The sequence below is a fragment of the Mandrillus leucophaeus genome, unplaced genomic scaffold (assembly GCF_000951045.1).
Source record: "Mandrillus leucophaeus isolate KB7577 unplaced genomic scaffold, Mleu.le_1.0 Scaffold40, whole genome shotgun sequence".
In the NCBI taxonomy this organism is placed as follows: Eukaryota; Metazoa; Chordata; class Mammalia; order Primates; family Cercopithecidae; genus Mandrillus; species Mandrillus leucophaeus.
The window spans coordinates 975934-996849 of record NW_012104254.1 but is presented as its reverse complement, the minus strand read 5'-3'; the positions used below and the strand labels follow the sequence as shown (position 1 = coordinate 996849).

Below are 20916 nucleotides of genomic sequence, written 5' to 3'. Positions count from 1 at the left end.
TAAAACAAAAAAAAGCAGGGGTTGCAATCCTAGTCTCTGATAAAACAGACTTTAAACCATCAAAGATCAAAAGAGACAAAGAAGGCCATTACATAACGGTAAAGGGATCAACTCAGCAATAAAAAGACAACACAATTGGAAACGATAAAGGACTTGAATAGACTTTCCCCAAATAAGACATACAAATGGCCAATAATCACATGAAAAGATGCATAACATTGTTGCCACTAGGAAAATGCAAATCAAAACTACAATGGGCTGCCTCTCCAAGGAATTGTAAAGTATACTTACTGCAAGGAAGTAGTACAATTATCTCTATATGCAGATGACATAATTCTGGAATCTCCTAAGATTCCACCAAAAAACTGTTAGACCTAATATATGAATTGAGTAAAATTGCAGGATACAAAATCAACATACAAACACCAGTAGCATTTTTATATATAAATAATGACCTAACTGAAAAAGAAATTCAGCAAACAATCCCATTTACTATAGCATAAAATGATACTGAGAAATAACTTTAACCATGGAGGTGAAAGATCTGTACACTGAAAACTATAAATCACTGATGAAAGAAACTGAAAAAAAGACAAATAAATGGAAAGATATCCTATGCTCCTGGATTGGAAGAATTAATATGGTTAAAATGTTCATACTACCCAAAGCATATCCAGATTCAGTACAATACCTATCAAAATTCCACTGGCATTCTTCACAGAAATAGAAAAAAGCATCCTAAAATTTGTATACAACCATAAAAGACCCCAAATAGCCAAAACAATACTGAGAAAGAAAAACAAAATTGGAGGCACCACACTTCCTGATTTCAAATTATATTACAAAGCTATAGTAATAAAACAGTATGATACTGACATAAAAGCTGACACACATTCCAGTGGAACAGAATATAGAGCCCAGAAATAAATCCAAATTATGCATGGTCAACTAATTTTTGACGAAAGCACCAACAGGACACAATAGGAAAATGATGGTCTCTTAAATTAATGGTTCTGAGAAAACTGGATTTCCAAATGCAAAAGAAGGAAATTGGACCATTATCTTACACCATACACAAAAATCAACTCAAAATGAAAAAATATCTAAATATAAGACCAAAAACTATAAAATTCCTAGAAGATAACATAGGGGAAAAACTCCTGGACAATGCCTTGGTCATGATTTTTTGAATATCACACGAAAAGCTCAGTCCACAAAAGCAAAAGTAAATAAGTGGGACTACATCAAATGAAAAAGCTTCTGTATGCCAAAGGAAACAACCAATAAAATGAAATAGCAAACTATGGATTGGGAACAAATATTTGCAAACTATATATCTGATAAGGGGTTAACCATTCAAAATTTATAAAGAAGTCATACAACTCAAAAGTGGAAAAACAAATAACCTAATCTAAAAATGGGCAAAAAATCTGAATAGACATTTCTCCAGTGAAGACATTAAAATGGCCAACAGGTACATCAAAAGGTGCTCAACATTATCAACATCATTAATCATCAGGGAAATGCAAATCAAATCCATTGTGAGATACCACCTCATACCCATTAGGGTGGCTATTATCAAAAAGCCAAAAGATGACAAGTGTTGGTGAAGGTGTGGAGAAAAGAGAACCTTTACACTGTTGGTGGGAATGTAGGTTGGTACAACTATTATAGAAAATAGTATGGGGTTTCTAAAGCAGTTAAACATACAACTACCATATGACCCAGCAATCCCTCTTCTGGGTACATACTTACAAGAAATGAAATCACCACCGTATAAAGATATCTACTTTCTCATATTCATTGCAGCATTGTTCACAATAGCCAACATATGGAAACAACTACATGCCCATTGATTAATGAATGGATAAAGAAATTTAATATTATCAAGTGGTACATATATATAACGGAATATTATTCATTCCTAAAAAAGAATGAGATCTTGCCATTTGCCATGACATGGACAAGCCTAGAGGACATTACGCTAGGTGCAACAGGACAGACACAGAAAGAAAAATATTACATAATCTCATTTATATGTGGAATCTAAAAATTACAAATATACAGAGAGAACAAAACAGTAGTTACTAGGGGTAGTGGTCGGGGGAAGGAAATAGGGAGATGTAGGTCTGAGAATACAAAGTAGCAGATATGTAGAATGAACAAGTCTAGAGAAATAATGTACATGAGGACCTTAGGTAATACAATTGTATTGTATGTGGAATTCATGCTAAAGGAGTAGAATTTAGCTACTCTTGCAACAAAAACAAAGAAATGGGAAAGTGTGAGATGATGGCTATGTTAATTTCCTTCACTATAGTAACATTTTTACTATCTATATGTATCCCATATGTTGTATACCTTAAATGTACATAATAAAAATCATTTTAAAAAAGAATTTAGCAAATAGAAAAAGTGGTAGAGGAGAGAAAAATGATGGTCCAAATATAGAATTATTTGATGTGAATTGTGGTAGAGTTTCTAAGAAAATAAAATTACATAATATATGAAAAACGAAGAGACAAATTGCCCAGCAAGGATACGGACTCATCATGTACTTCAGAAATGGCATAAAGGGAGATAATCAATTATAAGATAGCACTCTTCAAAGGATAAATTTTTAGGTCCAAAATAATCTTAAGTAACATGAACTATGTTTTGGGGTGACTAATGGATGGGATAACCTATAGTGTTCTTTAATATTATATGCTTGTTTTGTACACATGAGGGATGCCATAAAGAAAAATGAGTCCCCTTTTGCATTACTACTTAAAAGTAATCATATGGGTCATCATTTTCAAGTGGTCATTCACTTCTTGCCACTACATAATGTTTAGGCTTAGAATTCTGAGCCTGAACAGCACCCTAATTGTAAAAATCATGGTCATTAAAAACAAACAAATTGGCCAGGTACAGTGGCTCACACCTGTAATCTCAGCATTTTGTGAGGCCCAGGTGGGCAGATCACTTGAGGTTCAGAGTTCAAGATCAGCCTGGCCAACATGGCAAAACCCAATCTCTACTAAAAGTACAAAAATTAGCTGGACTTGGTGGCAGGCACTTGTAATCCCAGCTACTCAGGAGGCTGAGGCAGGAGAACCACTTGAACCCAATAGGCAGAGGTTGCTGTGAGCCAAGATTATGCCATTGTACTCCAGCCTTGGCAATAGAATGAGACTCTATCCCCTGCACCTCACAAACAAACAAAAACCACAATTCAATGCTATGCCACATCCACTAAGATGGCTACAACTAGAAGACAGACAGAAAGAAAAATAAGTATAAGCATCAAAAATAAGCATCAAAATGGAACCCTCATTCTTTGTTGGTGCGAATGTAAAATGGTATAGTCACTGTAGAAAACAGTCTGACAGTTGGTCCGAAAGTTAGACACAGAGTTACGACATGACCTAGCAATTCCACTTCTAGGCCTATACCCAAGAGAACCAAAAATATATGTGCACTCAAAAATTTGTACATGAATGTTCTCGGCAGCATTATTCTTAATAGCCAAAAAAGTAGAAACAACATCATCAAGTGATGAATAAAGAAAATATGATATATCCAAACAATGAAATGTTACTCATCCATAAAAAAGAATGAAGGAATAAAGTCCATGTACAACATGAATGAATAGTGAAAACATTATGTTAAGTGAAAGAAATCAAACACAAATGGTCACATATTATATAATTCCATTTAAATGAAATGTCCAAAATAGGCAAATCCATTGAGGCAGAAAGTAGATTAGTAGTTGCTAGGGCCTGGGAGGAGGGAAGACAGGGGAGTGGCTGCTAATGGGTAGAGTTTCTTTTTTGGGGTGATGAAAATGCTCCGAAAGCAGACAGTGGTATGGTTGTACAAGCTTGTGAATATACTAAAAACCACTGAATTGAACACCTTAAAAGGTTGATTTTGTGGTATGTGAATTACATCTCAAGAAAAAAAACTTAAAGATAAGAATAATTAGTATAAAGATGATAATTATGCGGCCAAGTAAGAATAACAAAAATTGTTTTGGATAGTTGAATAAATCAAGTGATACTTATTGAGTAGCCCACCAAGTGCTGTGGCCATGGAGATCCCCACTCACATCTTCCTTTTGGAGAACCTCATCAGGAAGTACAGCTGATTGACACCTCTGTCTCTAGGCCTCTGGGTCCAAGCTTCCCCTGGAGCTGTTCCCTGACAATGACTGAGCGTGGTGAGGGCAGGAACTGGGTCACTCCTGTGGAAGCATTATTTCTCCAACTGGCAAATTCTGCTCAGGACTTCCCATTGGCCAGGCAGCAATTTTTTCCAAACCACACTGTGACCAGAGACTCTTCATATTCACTCCTTACTTTTCTCTTTTCTTCTACAGAGCACTGTGGTCAAATGCTCTCCCCCATCTACTGCTGATCCTGCTCTCTTTAGCCTTTACATTTATTTCTCCTGAAAATCCTTTTGCTCATCTAATATTGGCATAAGTTCTTTGGAGAGTAGAAGTGACTCATGAATGTATGTCTAAGGATGACTACAGTACAAGACTTGAAGAATGTAGCTGAAAGGCCTTGGTAGGACCAAATGTGTCTGCATGTGTCCTTGGGATTCCAGGCATATATTGTATTCACTTGTACTAAACAGATGTATAAAAGACTTACATAAACAAACTACTCTCCAAGGTGTCTAATTTGAAGGATAATATGTATTTGAGTGAAGTAGTTCTTGGAATGCTTGTGAAATACCAGTTTCATACAATCACAGTATTTAATAGTAACCAATACAGGTACTGAGTGAGGCCACAAACACTGCATGGGCAAATCAGACAAGGTCTGTAAGTCTAAAGCAGTGTTTTTCACACTGTGGGTCACTGCAAAGTGTAAATCATGAAATCAAGTTTGTGCCTGCCACCAGTCATGATAGCAGATGTTTTAGTTTTGTTTTTCTTTTCTTAAAAGAATAGATAAGAATATAGATGCATAGTAAAGGTAAGTATAGTTGCATAAAATATTTGTCTTAGATATGTGTGTGTATACTTGTGTGTATATTTATATACACTACCTAGGTTTGGATATTTTTGTCATGGATTTCATTAGAAACAGTTTGAAAGTCATGATCTAAGGGATACACATAAAGTCGGCACAGTCAGAATTTACATAAAGACAGTTAGTAATATTCTTTAAAGTAGGGACAGAATTTCTGATTCCCAAAAGCTTCACTAGGGTTGCAGGCTTTTGAGTGATAATGTCCAAGTGGGATGAGTCACATAAAACCTTCTGGTGCATGAAGGTGCTCCTCCAGGCCCAGAATCATATTTATAATCTGATGAGGTACTGGAGATCACCTCATGTAAGCCAGGTACATCTCAGAGTTATAAAGTGTGCAATACGGGCTGGGTGTGGTTGCTCACGCTTGTAATCCCAGCACTTCGGGAGGCCGAGGCGGGGGCGGATCAAGAGGTCAAGAGATTGAGACCATCCTGGCCAAAATGATGAAACTCCATCTCTACTAAAAATACAAAAATTAGCTGAGCGTGGTGGCGTGCCTGTAGTCCCAGCTACTCAGGAGGCTGAAGCAGGAGAATCGCTTGAACTCAGGAGGCAGAGGTTGCAGTGAGCCGAGATCGCCCCACTGCACTTCAGTCTGGCGACAGAGTGAGACTCTGTCTCCAAAAAAAAAAAAAAGTTTGCAATATGATTGCAGGGTACAATCATAGTACACTCAGGAATAAACAAAATCCTCACTCATCATACTTCATCTCTCCAGGCTAATACAGTCTATTCCAAGCTTATTCCTGAATGTATCATTGCTGCTGGACAAAGACAAAGGATGGTAACCCAGACGTCTCTGGGAGTCTTGCTAAGAGACCCTTGGACTAACTATAGAGCTCATCCTGTGGTTTGTCTCACTAGAGCTACGTCTCATGGAAGTCAATTCTCCTTAAAAGAATGATAGGATTTGAGCCATGGTGGCAGGAAATCTAAAGGAAGAGTTTCAGAGAAGTCAGGAATGGTCGCAAACCATTGCTAGAAGGGGTAATCTGTTTTGCAGAACTAGATTCCACACAGATGTGTAAAGGAAAAGGAAATAAAAATCAATAAGGCATTTTCATTCTTCTAACCTAAAAAATGCAATGCAGAAAACTAATGTTGAGAAAAGTCACAGGGCTGTCTAATCTTAAAATTTAAAGAAACTCTAAACTCTCTCAGGTGCGTCTCAAAGTTGAGGTATATGTACTCTCAGGGGCAGATGTAGATGAGCTAAGGGGTGGAAAAGCCACAGGAAAAACAAAGCGGTTCTAGGGTCATGTTACGTCGTTGAATCTACGATAGCATTGATTGTAAGATGTACTGTTGTTGTCGTCAGCCCACTAAAAGAAAAAAATGTTATGAGGCAAAGCATTATCACTTAAAATATTTTAATCTTATTTTAAAAGATATTTCATATTCGATATAAATTCTATCATATACCATTCTTGAAGGAAAACGTAAAACTCTACAAGTTGATTATACACAAGGGAAAATAAAGAGTGTCACTCTTCTAAATCAGTTCTGAATTCAGTCATCAGTGTTCACAGAGCTTATCCTCTAAGCCATCAGGATATTAATGATACAGCATGTATCTTTAAAAGTGCTCTGCTATCATCTCCAGAAATTTCTTCCAAGTTGCTGACACTCTCTTGTAAGTTTTGATGCCGTCACTTACTGAACTGAGTAGAAGATGTCATTGGAGGGTTTTTTAATAAAACCAAACTCATATTCCTTCCTAAAGTGATCTTTCCTTGGTTTGTTGGCTGCAATTTTAAGGGTTGCTAATGTCCAGTCTTGCCACTAGAAATTCTTTCACTGTGCAGATACATGTCTAAAAATGCACCAACAACTAACATAACTTGGAAGGTTAAGTAAGACTTCTGGCCATCTTTCCACATGGCTGTACACCACTCACTCATCAGCTCACCTGTCATTCATCTCTATGTGTGTGTATGTGCATGCATGCATGAGTGCACACACATAAGATAACAGCATTGAGTTCAATTTCATTTTCACATGAGAAGGGGTTCAAACTCATACACTAAAATTGCATTCATTTTCCATTTCTGCATAACAAATTACTATAAATACAGCAGCTTAAAACAACACCTATTTATTATCTCAGAGGGCTGGAAGTCACAAGTTCATCATGACATGCTGGATTTCCTGCTCAGGATCTTATAAGACCAAAATCAAGGAACTGACAGAGCTGCATTCCTTTCTGAAGGCTCTGGGGAAGAATGGAGCTCATTCAGATTGTTGGCAGAATTCAACTCCTTGCAGCTGTATGACTGAGGTCCAGGTTTCCTTGACATTTGGCCCTGTCTATATTTAAACCAGCAACGTGTGTTGAATCCTGCTCGTGCATAACATGTCTCTGATTTTTCCCTTCTGTTGTGCCTCTTCATCTTCCTTTTGTTTCCTCAACTGGGAGAAGGCTCTGTTTTAAGGGTTCACGTGATTACCTTAGACTCACTTAGATAATCCAGAATAATCTCCCTATTTTAACATCAATTGATTAGTAATCTTAATTATCTCTGTAATCTCTGTGGCTTGTAATGTAATGTGAATATATGACAAATGGTGAGGATCTTGGGGGCCAACATGCTGCCTCCCACACTTAGTTAGATATTGTTCAAAATGAAATATGGTGAGAAGTTTCGACCATCTGACATCATGCACGACATCACACTGAAATGCTGTATATTTTGTCATCTGTGTTCTCAACGTTAATTGTTTTAGCACTTTTGGCACTGGCAGGCATGTCAAAGGACACTGAGGTCTTCTCAGCATTTCCTATTTGACTAAATTCTTAGTTTTTCCTAAATGAATTACATGTTACTGGATGTTAAGCAGTTTCCAATCAGCTGAAAATTTTTGGCAAATTGATATTCCACACCTTAGTAACAGTCCTGCATCATGCACGAGTTTAGTTATATGAGCGTCTTCTTGTTTTGAAATTTCTTTCATTTATTGTGAGAGCTTTGGCAATTTCTCCTGCCTTCAGTTGCATAATTTGACATGTGTTAGGTGACCCGTGTAGATGTATTTCAATAACAAAATATAGCAAACACTTCATCTTCTTGGGAGTTTCTTCCTTCATTGTTGCTTTGAAAGAACATACAGAAATGGGACCAGTTTTCCAAAAACAAATATTTTCATCACTAATATCAGATTTACACTCCACTTCTTATTCCTATGTTTTTCTGCAAGAACAATAACTTTTCATTTCAATGCCAGACCATACTGTAATCTCACTGGACACACGTATTAACCAGCATTTAAGTCCAATCTATGTAGCACCAACAACGTACAATGCACATTTGAAGAGACAACACAAAGCCCTGACCAAGTTTGCACATGTACGGGCAATAGCTGTGTCACCAACTGCCACTAAGACATCATTGGTAGTAAGATACCATCCTGACTTTCAACATGTTCAGTGTTAGAAAAAGTGCCTTCAAATCATTGAGCAACTACTATGTGCCAGGCATTGTGCTCTTTTAGCAATTCTACTGAATTTTCCCAGGTAATCTACTTGCAAGTAATAAATGTAATGGCTGAGAGGATTAGTGCCACGGCCAGGCTAACTGGGTTTCAAATATTGCCTCTGTAACTTACTATGTTACTTTGGACATATTTCTTAACTCTTATCTGTAATATAGGAAAAAGTGGGATAATTCATGTACAGTACTTAGCACATAGTAAAACTCAAAAATGGTGTCATGTTGTTTCTGTTGTTATTAACTGAGCTAAGAGCTGGATCCTTTTCTTCCCATATGATCATGAAGCAAATACCTGTATCTTCCCAGACAGTGAAAAAGTATTCATTCTGGAAATAGAATCTCTTTTAGTTCTAATTCCTTATTGTTCTAAAATAAACCAGATTATCCCATCCTGCCTTGAGTGTACTGTTTCACTAAAGGACAGGAACCATCAATACTCATGATCAGGGAACTCAGAGAAAATACGGTGTTTAAAAAAGGAAAAATGTCTTCATAAAAGGTTTAACATTCAGGCTACTCAACACTCTGTCCTCCACTTTATTTATTTATTTATTTATTTTTGTGCATCCCTCTCCCTACATGCACTTGGACGTCTGTGGGTTAACATCTAACAAAAGCTTTAGGAATTAAAAGGTCTGTAAAAATGGGGTACACTCGGGGCTGTTTAGGGGCTAGGCAACAGATTATGACACCTGGGGGAGAAAGTGAGCCTTCTTCCCATTTCTGCACAAATTACCCAGCCTTCCCCAGGTTCGTGAAGGTCACCGGTGCATCTAAGACACTGGGGTGTCCAGGGAGCTGTGGCACGGCACTGGTGAGGAGTGCAGTTATGCCCATGGGAATTCTGGAGTTGGCAAGGAAGCCCACATCATAGGACGCTACTGTGTCATGGCCAGAGGGAGAGGATTTATGGGTGGTCACTTAGAAGAAATGATGAGTCAGTAATAAATTAGTTTTTTTTGGTTTTTGTTTTGTTTTGTTTTGTTTTTTAAATCTTAGGCTGGGCACTTTTGGAAGGCCAAAGCAGGAGGATCCCTTGAGGTCAGGAATTTGAGACCAGCTTGGGCAACACAGTGAGACCCCTGTCTCTACAAAATAATTTAAAAATTAGCCAGGTGTGGGGGCAGGCACTTGTAGTCCTAGCTAATTGGGAGGTTGAGATGGGAGGATCGCTTAAGCCCAGGAGTGCAAGGATTACAGTGAACTATGATTGCACCACTGCACTCTTGCCTGGGCAACAGAGTGAGACCCTGTCTTTAAAAAAAGAAATCTTAGAAACTCCAGGAATACTTCAAGGATGGCTTTTACAAGGGACTAGGGTCCTTATGCTACACTACACAGGAGAAATGTTTAAGCAGCCAAATATATAAATTATAACTATTAATGTGACTCTATTTATTTCAAGCCATAGTCTGGAGGCCTGGTAAAATCTGGTTATTTTTGTATTATATTCTTAACCCACTCCCACCACTGTTCATTGCCCTTGAGATCCTTGAGGACAGAGACTGCTAATTTAAAAAAAATTTCTGTAGCCCTATCACCTAGCAGAAGATTCAGCACAGAGTAGGTACTCAATATATGACTGTTGAAGGAAGGAATAAGTGTCTTCAAGGAACAAATTTAGAATAAACAGATAGAAGTTACAGGAACATAATTCAACATAAAATGCCTTTCTAACTACTAGAACCGCTTATAAATGCAAGAAGTCTATCATGACATAGTGAGAATCTTGTCACTAGAGATGTTGCCAGTGATACCCTGGAAGAAGAGCACAACTCACGGAGGGAGATAGATCAAATCATTTCCAGCTCTTGAATTGGTTGGTACTTATCGCATGGAAACCAACAGGAGGAGACTAGTTATGACAAAGCTGTGAAAGATACTAAGCAGAAGTGATGAGTCAGCACAACTGGTTTTTATTAAAAAATGGCTTCAAGGACTATCTATACAAATCAGCAAGCCTCAAGCCAGAGTTCATCAGAATTGAAATAGTACCCTGAAACATTGTTACAAGGAGCCATAGAAATTGTCTTCTAAAAACTACACTATTATAACTCTCACTGATGTTCAGAGGACTGAAGTATCTAACAGACATCATCTATAGTGAAGATGTTAAATGATGAAAGGTTAAAGGAAAGATCAGGCTGTGATTTGTAGACTCATAGCCCATTTCAATGTCCCTTCCATGTCACTGGTGAAGTAAATTCTGAAGTCACTTGTCTTGGATCCTTTAACTTCCAATAAATGACTGAAGGAACTCAGATCTACACAAGGAAAATTACTCGACAATGATGGAAAGGTCTTCTGAGATAAATGAACATTCCACATTAATTTAAAAGCCATAAATAGAATGATGAATAGGACTATCTCATAATGTCAAAGTTCAAAGGCACTTTTCAAATTTCTCTTTAAAGAAAACCTGACCTTTCTTTCTTTCTTGTATTATCAGAAAGTTTGCCAAGGGCAGTCTAGGTCTTGGGTCATTTCATTTTGACATGGAAGTTCTCCTAGCATTAAAAATAATAATAAAAAAAAAACAGAAGTACTTAACTCTGAAGTGACCATGAGAACGTGTTCAGCAGTATAAAAAAATAACAATAGTGAAGCATTAGGACTTCAAAGTTTGTGTTTTAATAACTCCATAAAACTTTCCCCCTCATATATGAGAGATAGCTAAAGATATCAGCATGAATAGATACTTTTCTATTGTATTCCACGTTGTTTTACAACATTCTATTTAGGAAAATTGCTGAGTATACCACTAGTAACTTTCTATGCTTAAATATCTTTGCTGGATATAGATTAGCTGGCATTAAATATAGATGTGAACATAAATACATTTTTATGAATATAAAACATCTTACCAAAGAACTCTTTTTCCCAGTTAAATTTCCATTTTAAAGTATTATTTACAGACAGTAAAATTCACCCTTTTTGGGGTAGATTTCTGCAAGTTTTGACAGATACAGTTGTATAATCACCACTGCAAGCAAGACACAGAGTGTTTCCATCTCAACCCTCTACCCCTTTGAAGTCAACCCCTCTCTTCATCTCCTGCCCTTGGCAATTACTGATTTGCCTTCTCTTCCTATAATTTTGAAGTTTTAAGAATGTCCTGTAAATGGAGTTATATAGTATGTAGCAAAGGCCTTTTTTAAACTTCGTGCCCTTGATAAAAAGTAATTTACTTTTTATTTTTATTTACCAGTTTCTATTTCCTGAATTTAAAGCAATAATAGATATAAAAATCAAATTACTCTTGAGTGTTACATCTTGAAATAGGTATTACCCAGAGGGGCTTTAGAACTTATAGACCTTTAGGACTTCACTTCCAAAGTAGTGAATCAGAATCTCTCAGTGTGTGTCCTGAGATTTTAGTTTCTACTAAACTTTCTAAGCCTAATTCTGACTGACCCATTAGATTTAGGAAACATTAATCCGACATGTATTCACTAGATGAGATCAACAACCAGATTTTAAATGACGTGTAGCTATGGAATCAAAGTTCAGAAGTTGGGAGAGTCTTATCTAGGTGATCTTGTCCTTGGTGGCTACCACTTACTGGCTGCACGGCCTCAAACAAGTTACTTAAACTTGATGAACCTTGGTTTTCTCTTTTATAATATGGGGAGAATGCCTACTTCAAAAGATTGTTTGGTGGATTAAATGCTTATAAATCATTTAGCATGCTACATGGAACACATAGCAGCCAAAGAATTCAGGTTGCTCATATTTTAGTATCAACATCATCATCATTGTCATCATCATCATACTGCCCTGAGTGCTTTATGATTCTTTCTCCATGTCTGCATTTTGGTTAATTTCACTATTTTTTAACCCTTCCTCTAGAGGCGACCACAGAGAATTTTTGTAGCAACACAGCTATTATTCAAGGCAGCAAAAAGCTAACAGAAATTCACTGATTGCTTGCAATCATCATTTCCACCCTGTTATAGCCTCAAAGATGCCAATGAGAACAAGAAGTGAATCACTGGAAACTCTCAGTCTTTTTTCCAAGGGGATGTTATTGGCCAAGTATGGACAAACAAGAGGGAGGAAGAGAAACAAAGAGCCAAAATAAAGCAGAAAATTTGGCTGTCTGTACAGCTAAGATATATCTAAAATTTTACTTGATTTATTAGAAGATTTAGTCAAATATGTGATGTGAAAAGAAACAAACTGAAACTGTTGGCTTAACAAAAACAGGTTTGCTCTAGTACTATTCCATGTCAACTTACCTAAATAACTTGGATTCAAAGTTCAGGAGTCAGCAGAATATCTTAAGATTTATTTCAAAACATTACAAGGTGGCCGGGCACAGTGGCTCACACCTATAATGCCAGCACTTTGGAAGGTCAAGACAGGCGGATCACTTGAGGTCAGGAGTTCGAGACCAGGCTGGCCAACATGGTGAAACCCTGTCTCTACTAAAAGTACAAAAATTATCCAGGTGTGGTGGCACACCCCGGTAATCCCAGCTACTCAGGAGGCTGAGGCAGGAGAATTGCTTGAACCCTGGAGGCAGAGGCTGCAGTAAGCCAAAATTATGCCGCTGCACTCTAGCCTGGGCAACAGAGTGAGACTCCATCTTAAAAAACAAAACAAAACAACAACAACAAAATTTTACAAGGTTCAGGGAAAAGAGGACTAAAAGCTAAAGGCAACATTTTAATACTATTACAAGTACAAAAATTTGGCCCTAAAAACTGATTGCAAGCTAGATGTATATGTATTTATTTTTAAGCTATAGTTTTAATTTAAGGCCTGAAACACAGAAGAGTCATGTTATTTGGTTGTACTTGCTAATGTAAAGAACTACTACTATCTTCTAAGAATTATGCAATGCTGCTAACACCAAGGACCAAAGAACATCAAGAGATGCATGAACCCCATAAGCCCTACCTGTTCTCAGCATCAGCACTGCACTTCGGGGACAGCAATTCAAAGGATTTGGTAAATTTCACCACCTGTCACATAGAAAGATAATAAATCCAGGTCAATTAAAGCTTTATTGCAGTTTAAAATAATGTAATAAACATTTTCATCTTTATAATGATTTTAATAGTTGGAGATTAAAGAGAGATTTTAAGTGGAGAAATACCAAGAGAGAGCAGAAGAGGAGAATCCCATCCTACACTTTGTATTCTATTTCTTACAAAGCATACATTGTCGAAGTTTTAATATATTTCACTAAACATGTACATATTTTTACAATTATGTGTCCAATGAGCTATGGAGGTCAGGTAAAGGAAAATCTCATCCGAATACTTAAAAAGAAAACTGTTCTTTTAACAACCCAATCAACAGCAATAGAGACCCAGGTAGGGACAGAACACCCCTCAAAGAAGATGCCCTCTGCCAACTCCAGGCTCCTGGAATTAGCTCATTAATAAGCTTGGCTCATCACTGTTCTCAGGTGAACTTTGTGGTGCCACCACCTAAAGGAAGAAGAGGAAGCCACCTTCTTCAACAATCATTCTTGTGTGGACACTGCCTTTCTCTCCTCTCCAGTGAAATCAGCATGCCAGTGCGAGAGTTGACCAAGACTTATGTTGAGGAAGAATTTATGGGAAAAGAAAATGTCAATGTAGTTTTTCTTCTTATTAGCTAATATTGAGTTTTTACTGTAAACCAGGCCCTACAGCAGAAGCTTCTTTGAGTATTTGTTTATTATAAATCTACAGTAAAGAATTTTATACTCAGTCTATAGATGAGGAAACTAACTCCTAATTTTTAAGAGACGTACTCAGTTTCACACAATTAAATAAGGCAACTGGCATGAAAGGAAATCTCTGATGCTAGAGTGCTAGCTCTTTCAACACTACAAATGTTGAGTGAGAAAGGCACTATTTCTGGCCCTTGTAAGAGTGGACAGAAACTTTTCCTTCTACCCTCTGAAGGTTTGCTGAAATAAACTGACAGTAGACAGATTAACTGGGGAACAAGCATACAAATGTACTAATGTGCAGAAGCACAGAAGCCATATAAAATGTGAGACTCAAAGGAGGGCCAGATGGCTGAAGCTTAAATAGCATCCTCTTTATAGGGGAGATGGATGGGGGATGTAGGCAATTCTGAGGGATAGAAAAAATTTTCAGAGGAATTAAATGAGCCCAAAGAACAGACAATGACCAGGGACAAAGTTTCTCTGAGCTCTGGAGGAGGTTTCAAGAAGGTAAGGGGTGGATCTTCACTGTGAACAAAAGTTATCTCTTTTTTTTGGACAGGTTCTCACTCTGTCACACAGGCTGGAGTGCAGTGGCCTGATCTCAGCTCACTGCAGCCTCTGCCTCCTGGGTTCAAGTAATTCTCCCACCTCAGCCTCCCAGGTAGTTGAGATTACAGGGGTGTGCCATCACGCCCAGCTAATTTTTGCATTTTCAGTAGAGAGAGTTTCACCATGTTGGCCAGGCTAGTCTTGAACTCCTGACCTCAGATGATCCACCAGCCTCGGCCCCCCAAAGTGCTGGGATTATAGGCATGAGCCACCACATCTGGCCAAAGGTTATCTTATTATGCAGATAAAGTCTCCCAGCTAATCTCTCAGAGTGACCTCAGAAGAACAGATGGAAAGTCTGTCTGGGCATGGGGACATTCCTCAGTCTTCCTTCCTGTGATATGAGAATAGTATTCTCTGGTTAATAAAATTTCAGGGAGGGGATGGAAGAGAGTTCCACCTTGTACTTGTGAGGAGGAACAAGAAAGGTTAGAAAGTTCTTGGTTCTGAGGGGACTCAAGTTTAAGGCCTTTTAATTTCCTTTAGATCAATGTGCTCAGTATGCCAAGGCACCATGCTTTGAAGTATCTTTTTCTGAGCCCCAATATCCTCTTTTGGCAAAATATACCACATGATAGAAAAACAAGCCCCTGTAGAGAAAGGAGTCCATCTGAATGTCATAGAATGCTTCCAAGGTTGACATTTAGATTTGCCTTAGCCATATGTCATGCTTCAAAGGTCTTTTAAATTAACCACTTACAAGGAATTGATGGGCACCTGAGAAAATGATTTGGAAACTAGGAATAGATTAAACATTAAAACAGCTTTATCAGTGAGGTAATGAACTCAAGCTAGGCAAATGCAACATTAGGGAAAAAATAGAAAAGAAAAGAAAGGCTCATCACAAAGAAAATTGTGTGTGACTAGATGAATGTAGGGCAATGACAATAGCTCGACTGCAAGGAAATACCCTTGGCAACCATAGAACATATTTCATTTCATATTGTAATATGAATTAAGCCACTGCAGAATCACTCATTGCAGTAAATTTTATTTTCCAAAGATGGTCACAACAATATCTCCTACCCCATATTCTTCTCTTCCATGTGACCCTGCCACTTTCCTACCAAGTGGTAGGATCTATGTCCCCTCTCGTTAAATCCGGTGGGCTTCTGAAAGCTTCACCAAATAGAGCATATGGAAGAGGTGCTACATGCCTTCCAAGGTTGTTGTAAAATGCAACACAGCTTCTGCCTTGCCTGATGAAATATGCGTGCCTAGAGTCCTCAGTCACCATGCAAGAAGTGCAACTGCCCTGAGGCCACTATGCTGAAAGGGAGCCAAACCACATAGAGAGACCATTTTCCTGCAAATGAGGGATTTTGCACACATTATAAACAATCCTTTATGTATGTATCAATGCTTACAACATCCCAGAAGGTAGATATTACCCTCATTTTATTGATAGCAAATTAAGGCTTAGGGGGTTAAGTGGTTTGCTGGAAGCCATGTTGTTCTGAGTCCATAGCTCCAGTGATCCCACTTCTCACTGCTTTAATAAGCAAGAGCAAGTGTTATTGTAGCAGCAAATTATTTGAACATGACTCCTTCAAAACCAGAATACTTAAACTGTACTTTTATTTATTAATTCTACAAATATTTATTGAGTACCTCCTATATGCCCAAATTTGAGTAAACACAGACTAAAAAGTAACTTGAAGTAAAACACTTGGCTTGGTATAAGATTAATCAAATTATCAATAAACTGTTAATTGTTTCTGCATTTGAAAATTGAGCAGGACATATTTTTAAATTCCTGATCTGACAGATGAGATTAAATTCTCCAATATTACTAAGAATGCTTCATTTGGCCTACTTCTTACTATTGATTAGAATAATTTACAACTTGGTAAGAGTAGATGTTAATTTCTGCAAATCTGACAGCAATGCAAATAAATTTTATCCAAGTAAAGATGCAAATGATTTCTGTGCAGGAGAAAAGAAAAGCTCAATGGTTACAATTGTATTATCCTGACTGGTAGTAACCATTTTAAAAAGCTCATCTAGCAATCTTATGCTGGCATTCTTTCAGTGCCTGTTTTAGAACCAACTTTGCCACCCTGCTGTTTCTCTTCTTAATGAGTTAAACAAATCTTTGATACACGCTTGCTTTAGATTTCTGCAAGAGTTAAATTTTTAACTTTTTGAAAATCATGTTTTAATACAACAAATAGGTACTGTCTGTATGTGTCAAGCAGTGTAGTATACGCTGGAGTTACAAATGTGAAAGTAAAAGAAAATAAAATCTCTACAGTTATGGAGCTTGCTTTATAGTATGAAGCTTAATTTGCCCTGGCCTCTCAAAACTAGCACTCCCTAGAAAAAATAAGTGCACTTCTGGTTTCAAATCTTAAGAAAACAGATGTGAGAAATGTCTAGAGAATGAAAGAAAATAAAGATCTTTTAAAAATATTTTTCCGTCTGAGCAATAGCAACTGAGGGATATAAGAAATGGAATAGGAAATAATGGCGTTTTAAAGCCATAGACCCTATAGATCTACAGAGAATGGATAAGATATATAAATGTCTCTTAATGAAATGACAGAATGTTTTAACTCTTGAAACATAAAAGAAGTTGGAAAAACTACTAAAAGGAAAAAAAACACTTTTTTTCTAAAATGTTAGAACATTTTACTCCAACATAAATTACAGGCTGAGAAGAAAAACAGGGACAAAACTTGTATTTGTTTTGTTTTCTACATTCATTTTTAATGTGTAAGGGGAAAGTCAAGGACTATGTATCATTCAACTTCAGCATTCCATAGAATGCATTAGCTGTGTCCCCCAATAAACTGGCTTATGGTGCCATGATCAAAGTCAGACACTGTATTCATGAACCACAATTGACCTTGCATGTAGAAAAGAATTGAACCCTCCCTAAAGAGAGGTCTGGCCTTTGTCTTTGGCTCCTGAGAGGTAATCTCTAAACCCCTGGAATGTCCTGCCTGATTAATGTGCAAAGATTAACAATGTGATTTAGAATAGGGGCTTCAAGCCACAACAACAATATGATTTGGGTGGGAGCTTTGGGTCACATGGTATCAGTTGACCACTGGAGGAATGGAGTCAGAGGTCAGTCGCATGGGCAGCCAACCCCATTTTTGTGATCAAGACCCAATAAAGACTCTAGACATTAAGGCTCAGGCCCTGTTGGCAAAATTTCACGCATCTTGTCACACATGATAGCCAGGAGACATTCACACTATCCATGACTCCATGAGCAGAGTCCACATGTGGAATTTTCCTAGACTCTGCCCCATGCTAATGTTAATCCGTATGATTTCCTGTAGTAAACTGTAACTGTGAGTGTAACAGCTTTCACTGAGTTCTTTGAGCCCTTCTAGCAAATTATTGAAACTGAGCATGGTCTTGGGAACTCCAAAACTCATAACTGGTGTTAGGAGTGAGGGAAGTATTGTAGGCTATGTTCCCTAACTTTACACTTATATGAATTCTTAGGTTCTTGTGTCTTTAGAAGAAAAATGAAAATACTCATCTTCATTAGTGTCTATAGAAGAAAAATGAAAATACTAATGTTTACTGATCTCTGGTTAACTATTGATTATCCAGTGTGTATAAAATACTGGATAGCATAGGAAGATACCAAAGAAATAATAAATAAGGTCTCTAACCTTTTAAGACTTAACATTTGTGATGGTTAATTGGTATATGTCAACTTGACTGGGTTAAGGGGTGCCCAGATAGCTGGCAAAACATTATTTCTGGGTGATCTGCGAAGTGTTTCTGGAAGATATTAGCATTCAAATCAATAAATTGAGTAAACAAGACGGCCCTGAGCAATGTGGGTGGGCATCATCCAACCCACTGAGGGCTCAGATAGAAAGGAAGAGGAAGGGCAAATGTGCTCTTTGTTTGAGCTAGGACATCTATTTTCCCCTGCCGTCAGACACTGGGACTCCTGATTGTCTGGTCTTTGAACTCAGACTGAATTACATCACTAGCTTTCCTGGTTCTCCAGCTTGCAGACAGTAGACTGTGGGACTTCTTAGCTTTCATAATTATGTGAGCCAATTCCTAGAATAAATCTCTTTATCTCAATCTATCTATCATCTATCTATCTATCTATCTATCTATCTATCTATCTATCTATCTATCTATCTATCTATGTCTCCTATTGGTTCTGTTTCTCAGGGGAACGACAAATACTGCAATATTTTAAAGAAGAGAAATTTAAAGTGCAAGGTGAGTTGACCTCTGAAGTTAGGTTCATAGCCAAACTGACCTTGAGTCATCAGATTATTTGGCAAGGCAATATACACATGGCATTAGTCCATGATGAGGGCAGCAAGATGAACAGTTGAGAAGTAACATAATTCTGGAGATATAAACTCATCTGCCAGCCTCTCAGTCCTCAAAAGCAGGAGTGGGCAAAGGATGGCCCATAGGCCAAATCTGGCCTACCACCTGTTTTTATTAATAAAGTTTCATTGTAATGAAGCCATACTCATTAATTTAAGTAATGTCTGTGTCTGCTTTCTACTATAACAGTAGAGTGAACAGTTGCAATTGAGACCATAAAGGCCACAAAGCCTAAAATATTTAGTAGATAGATCTTTATTTTTAAAAGTTTGCCAACTTATCTGGTGTAGAGCCATTTCCAGGCCAGATCAGTTATTTTCGCTAAATTGTTAATGGCTAATGATAGGTTAATGTATTAATATTCCCATGTAATATAGCTATATTCAGAAAGAGGATTCTTGGAGTCATAATCTTTTAATTTGAAACAGTACTGCAATGATAGAAATTTTAGGCACCAGGGTAAGTAGTAAGAGATATACTTGAGGATATATCCCCAGTTGGCAGAGGACAGTTCCACTCCAATTAAGCCTGTTGTCCAGGGACAATAATTAATAGTGCCCACTTTCACACTCACAAGTGTCTTTGAATAGCAAATTCTAGGCAGGCAGGCCATTGACTGCTCCTCAAAGCATCAGACAACTTATATTTTTAAAAAGAATTGAAAATATAATGCATTCAAATAGAAAATTGTTTACAGTCAGATACTTGGGTTAAAAAATAAAACAGCAAAAACAGCTTAAATATTTGGATATAATTTAACGGGATATATAGAGTGACACTGCAGAAATTATGACCAATACCAAATAGGATAAAGCACAAATAAAATAGAATAGAATTTATGCTTTATTCCTGTCTTGGACCAATTATATAATTCTTAGTTTTATTAATTTTAAAAGTTTACTATCTAAATCCAACTTTGATTTTATTATACATTTACTAAATGAACAGGGATTAAATAAATTAATACACACACAGTAAGTAAAAAAGAGAATCTTATAAGGGAAATATCACAAGTAGTTTCTAGATCAATGATACTAAACAACTGGTTTCAAGCTCCCTTTGCTGTTGATCAGCCCTGATTATTGCACCCTGGGGAAGGGAGTGTACCTGCCAAGTGAAGTAAACAAAACATCTCCCTGCTTGTTCTTTGGAAACGCTCCCTGGTCAGAGGCCTTTTTGATTTGGATATTTGTCAAGTGTTAGTTAGTCTGGCTTCTCTCTGTTCTTTTAATTTAAAAACAAGTTAAAAAAATGAAAACTAGGCTCAAATAGATATTCCTGGCACCAAAATAAAAATTATCTACTAAGTAATCATGATTTTTGTTTTTTAATTTTCTGAATCTCTATTTTTCTATAAGAGGACTACTCAAAATGGCAAAAGAATGAATTAAATAGGCCAAGTGTGGTGGCTCACACCTGTAATGCCAGCACTTTGGGAAGTCGAGGCAGGTAGATAACTGAGATCAGGAGTTCGAGACCAGCATGACCAACATGGTGAAACCCCATCTCTACTAAAAATACAAAAATTAGCCATGCATGGTGGCATGCACCTGTAATCACAGGTACTTAGGAGGCTGAGGCAGGAGAATGGTTTGAATCTGGGAAGTGGAGGCTGCAGTGAGCCGAGATGGCACCACTGCACTCCAGCCTAAGTGATAGAGCAAGACTCTGTCTCAAAAAAAAAAAAAAAAAAAAAAAAGAAAAGAAAAGAAAAGAAAAGAAAAAGAATGAATTAAATAATCATCTCTTACTATGCTTCTTTTTTTTTAAATTTTATTATTATTATTATTATTATTATTAT

The 20916-nt window shown here is 37.3% G+C and overlaps 1 protein-coding gene across 4 annotated transcripts in view; it reads right to left on the bottom strand.

Moving 5' to 3' along the window:
- The window catches only part of PDE11A (phosphodiesterase 11A), a 522267-nt gene that overhangs the window by 245871 nt on the left and 255480 nt on the right, over positions 1–20916 (bottom strand). For all 4 annotated transcript variants that reach the window (XM_011991832.1, XM_011991830.1, XM_011991831.1 and 1 more), the window contains one exon: positions 13421–13485. In XM_011991832.1, coding sequence (XP_011847222.1) covers positions 13421–13485 — 65 coding nt within the window. The remainder of the gene's footprint in view (positions 1–13420; positions 13486–20916) is intronic.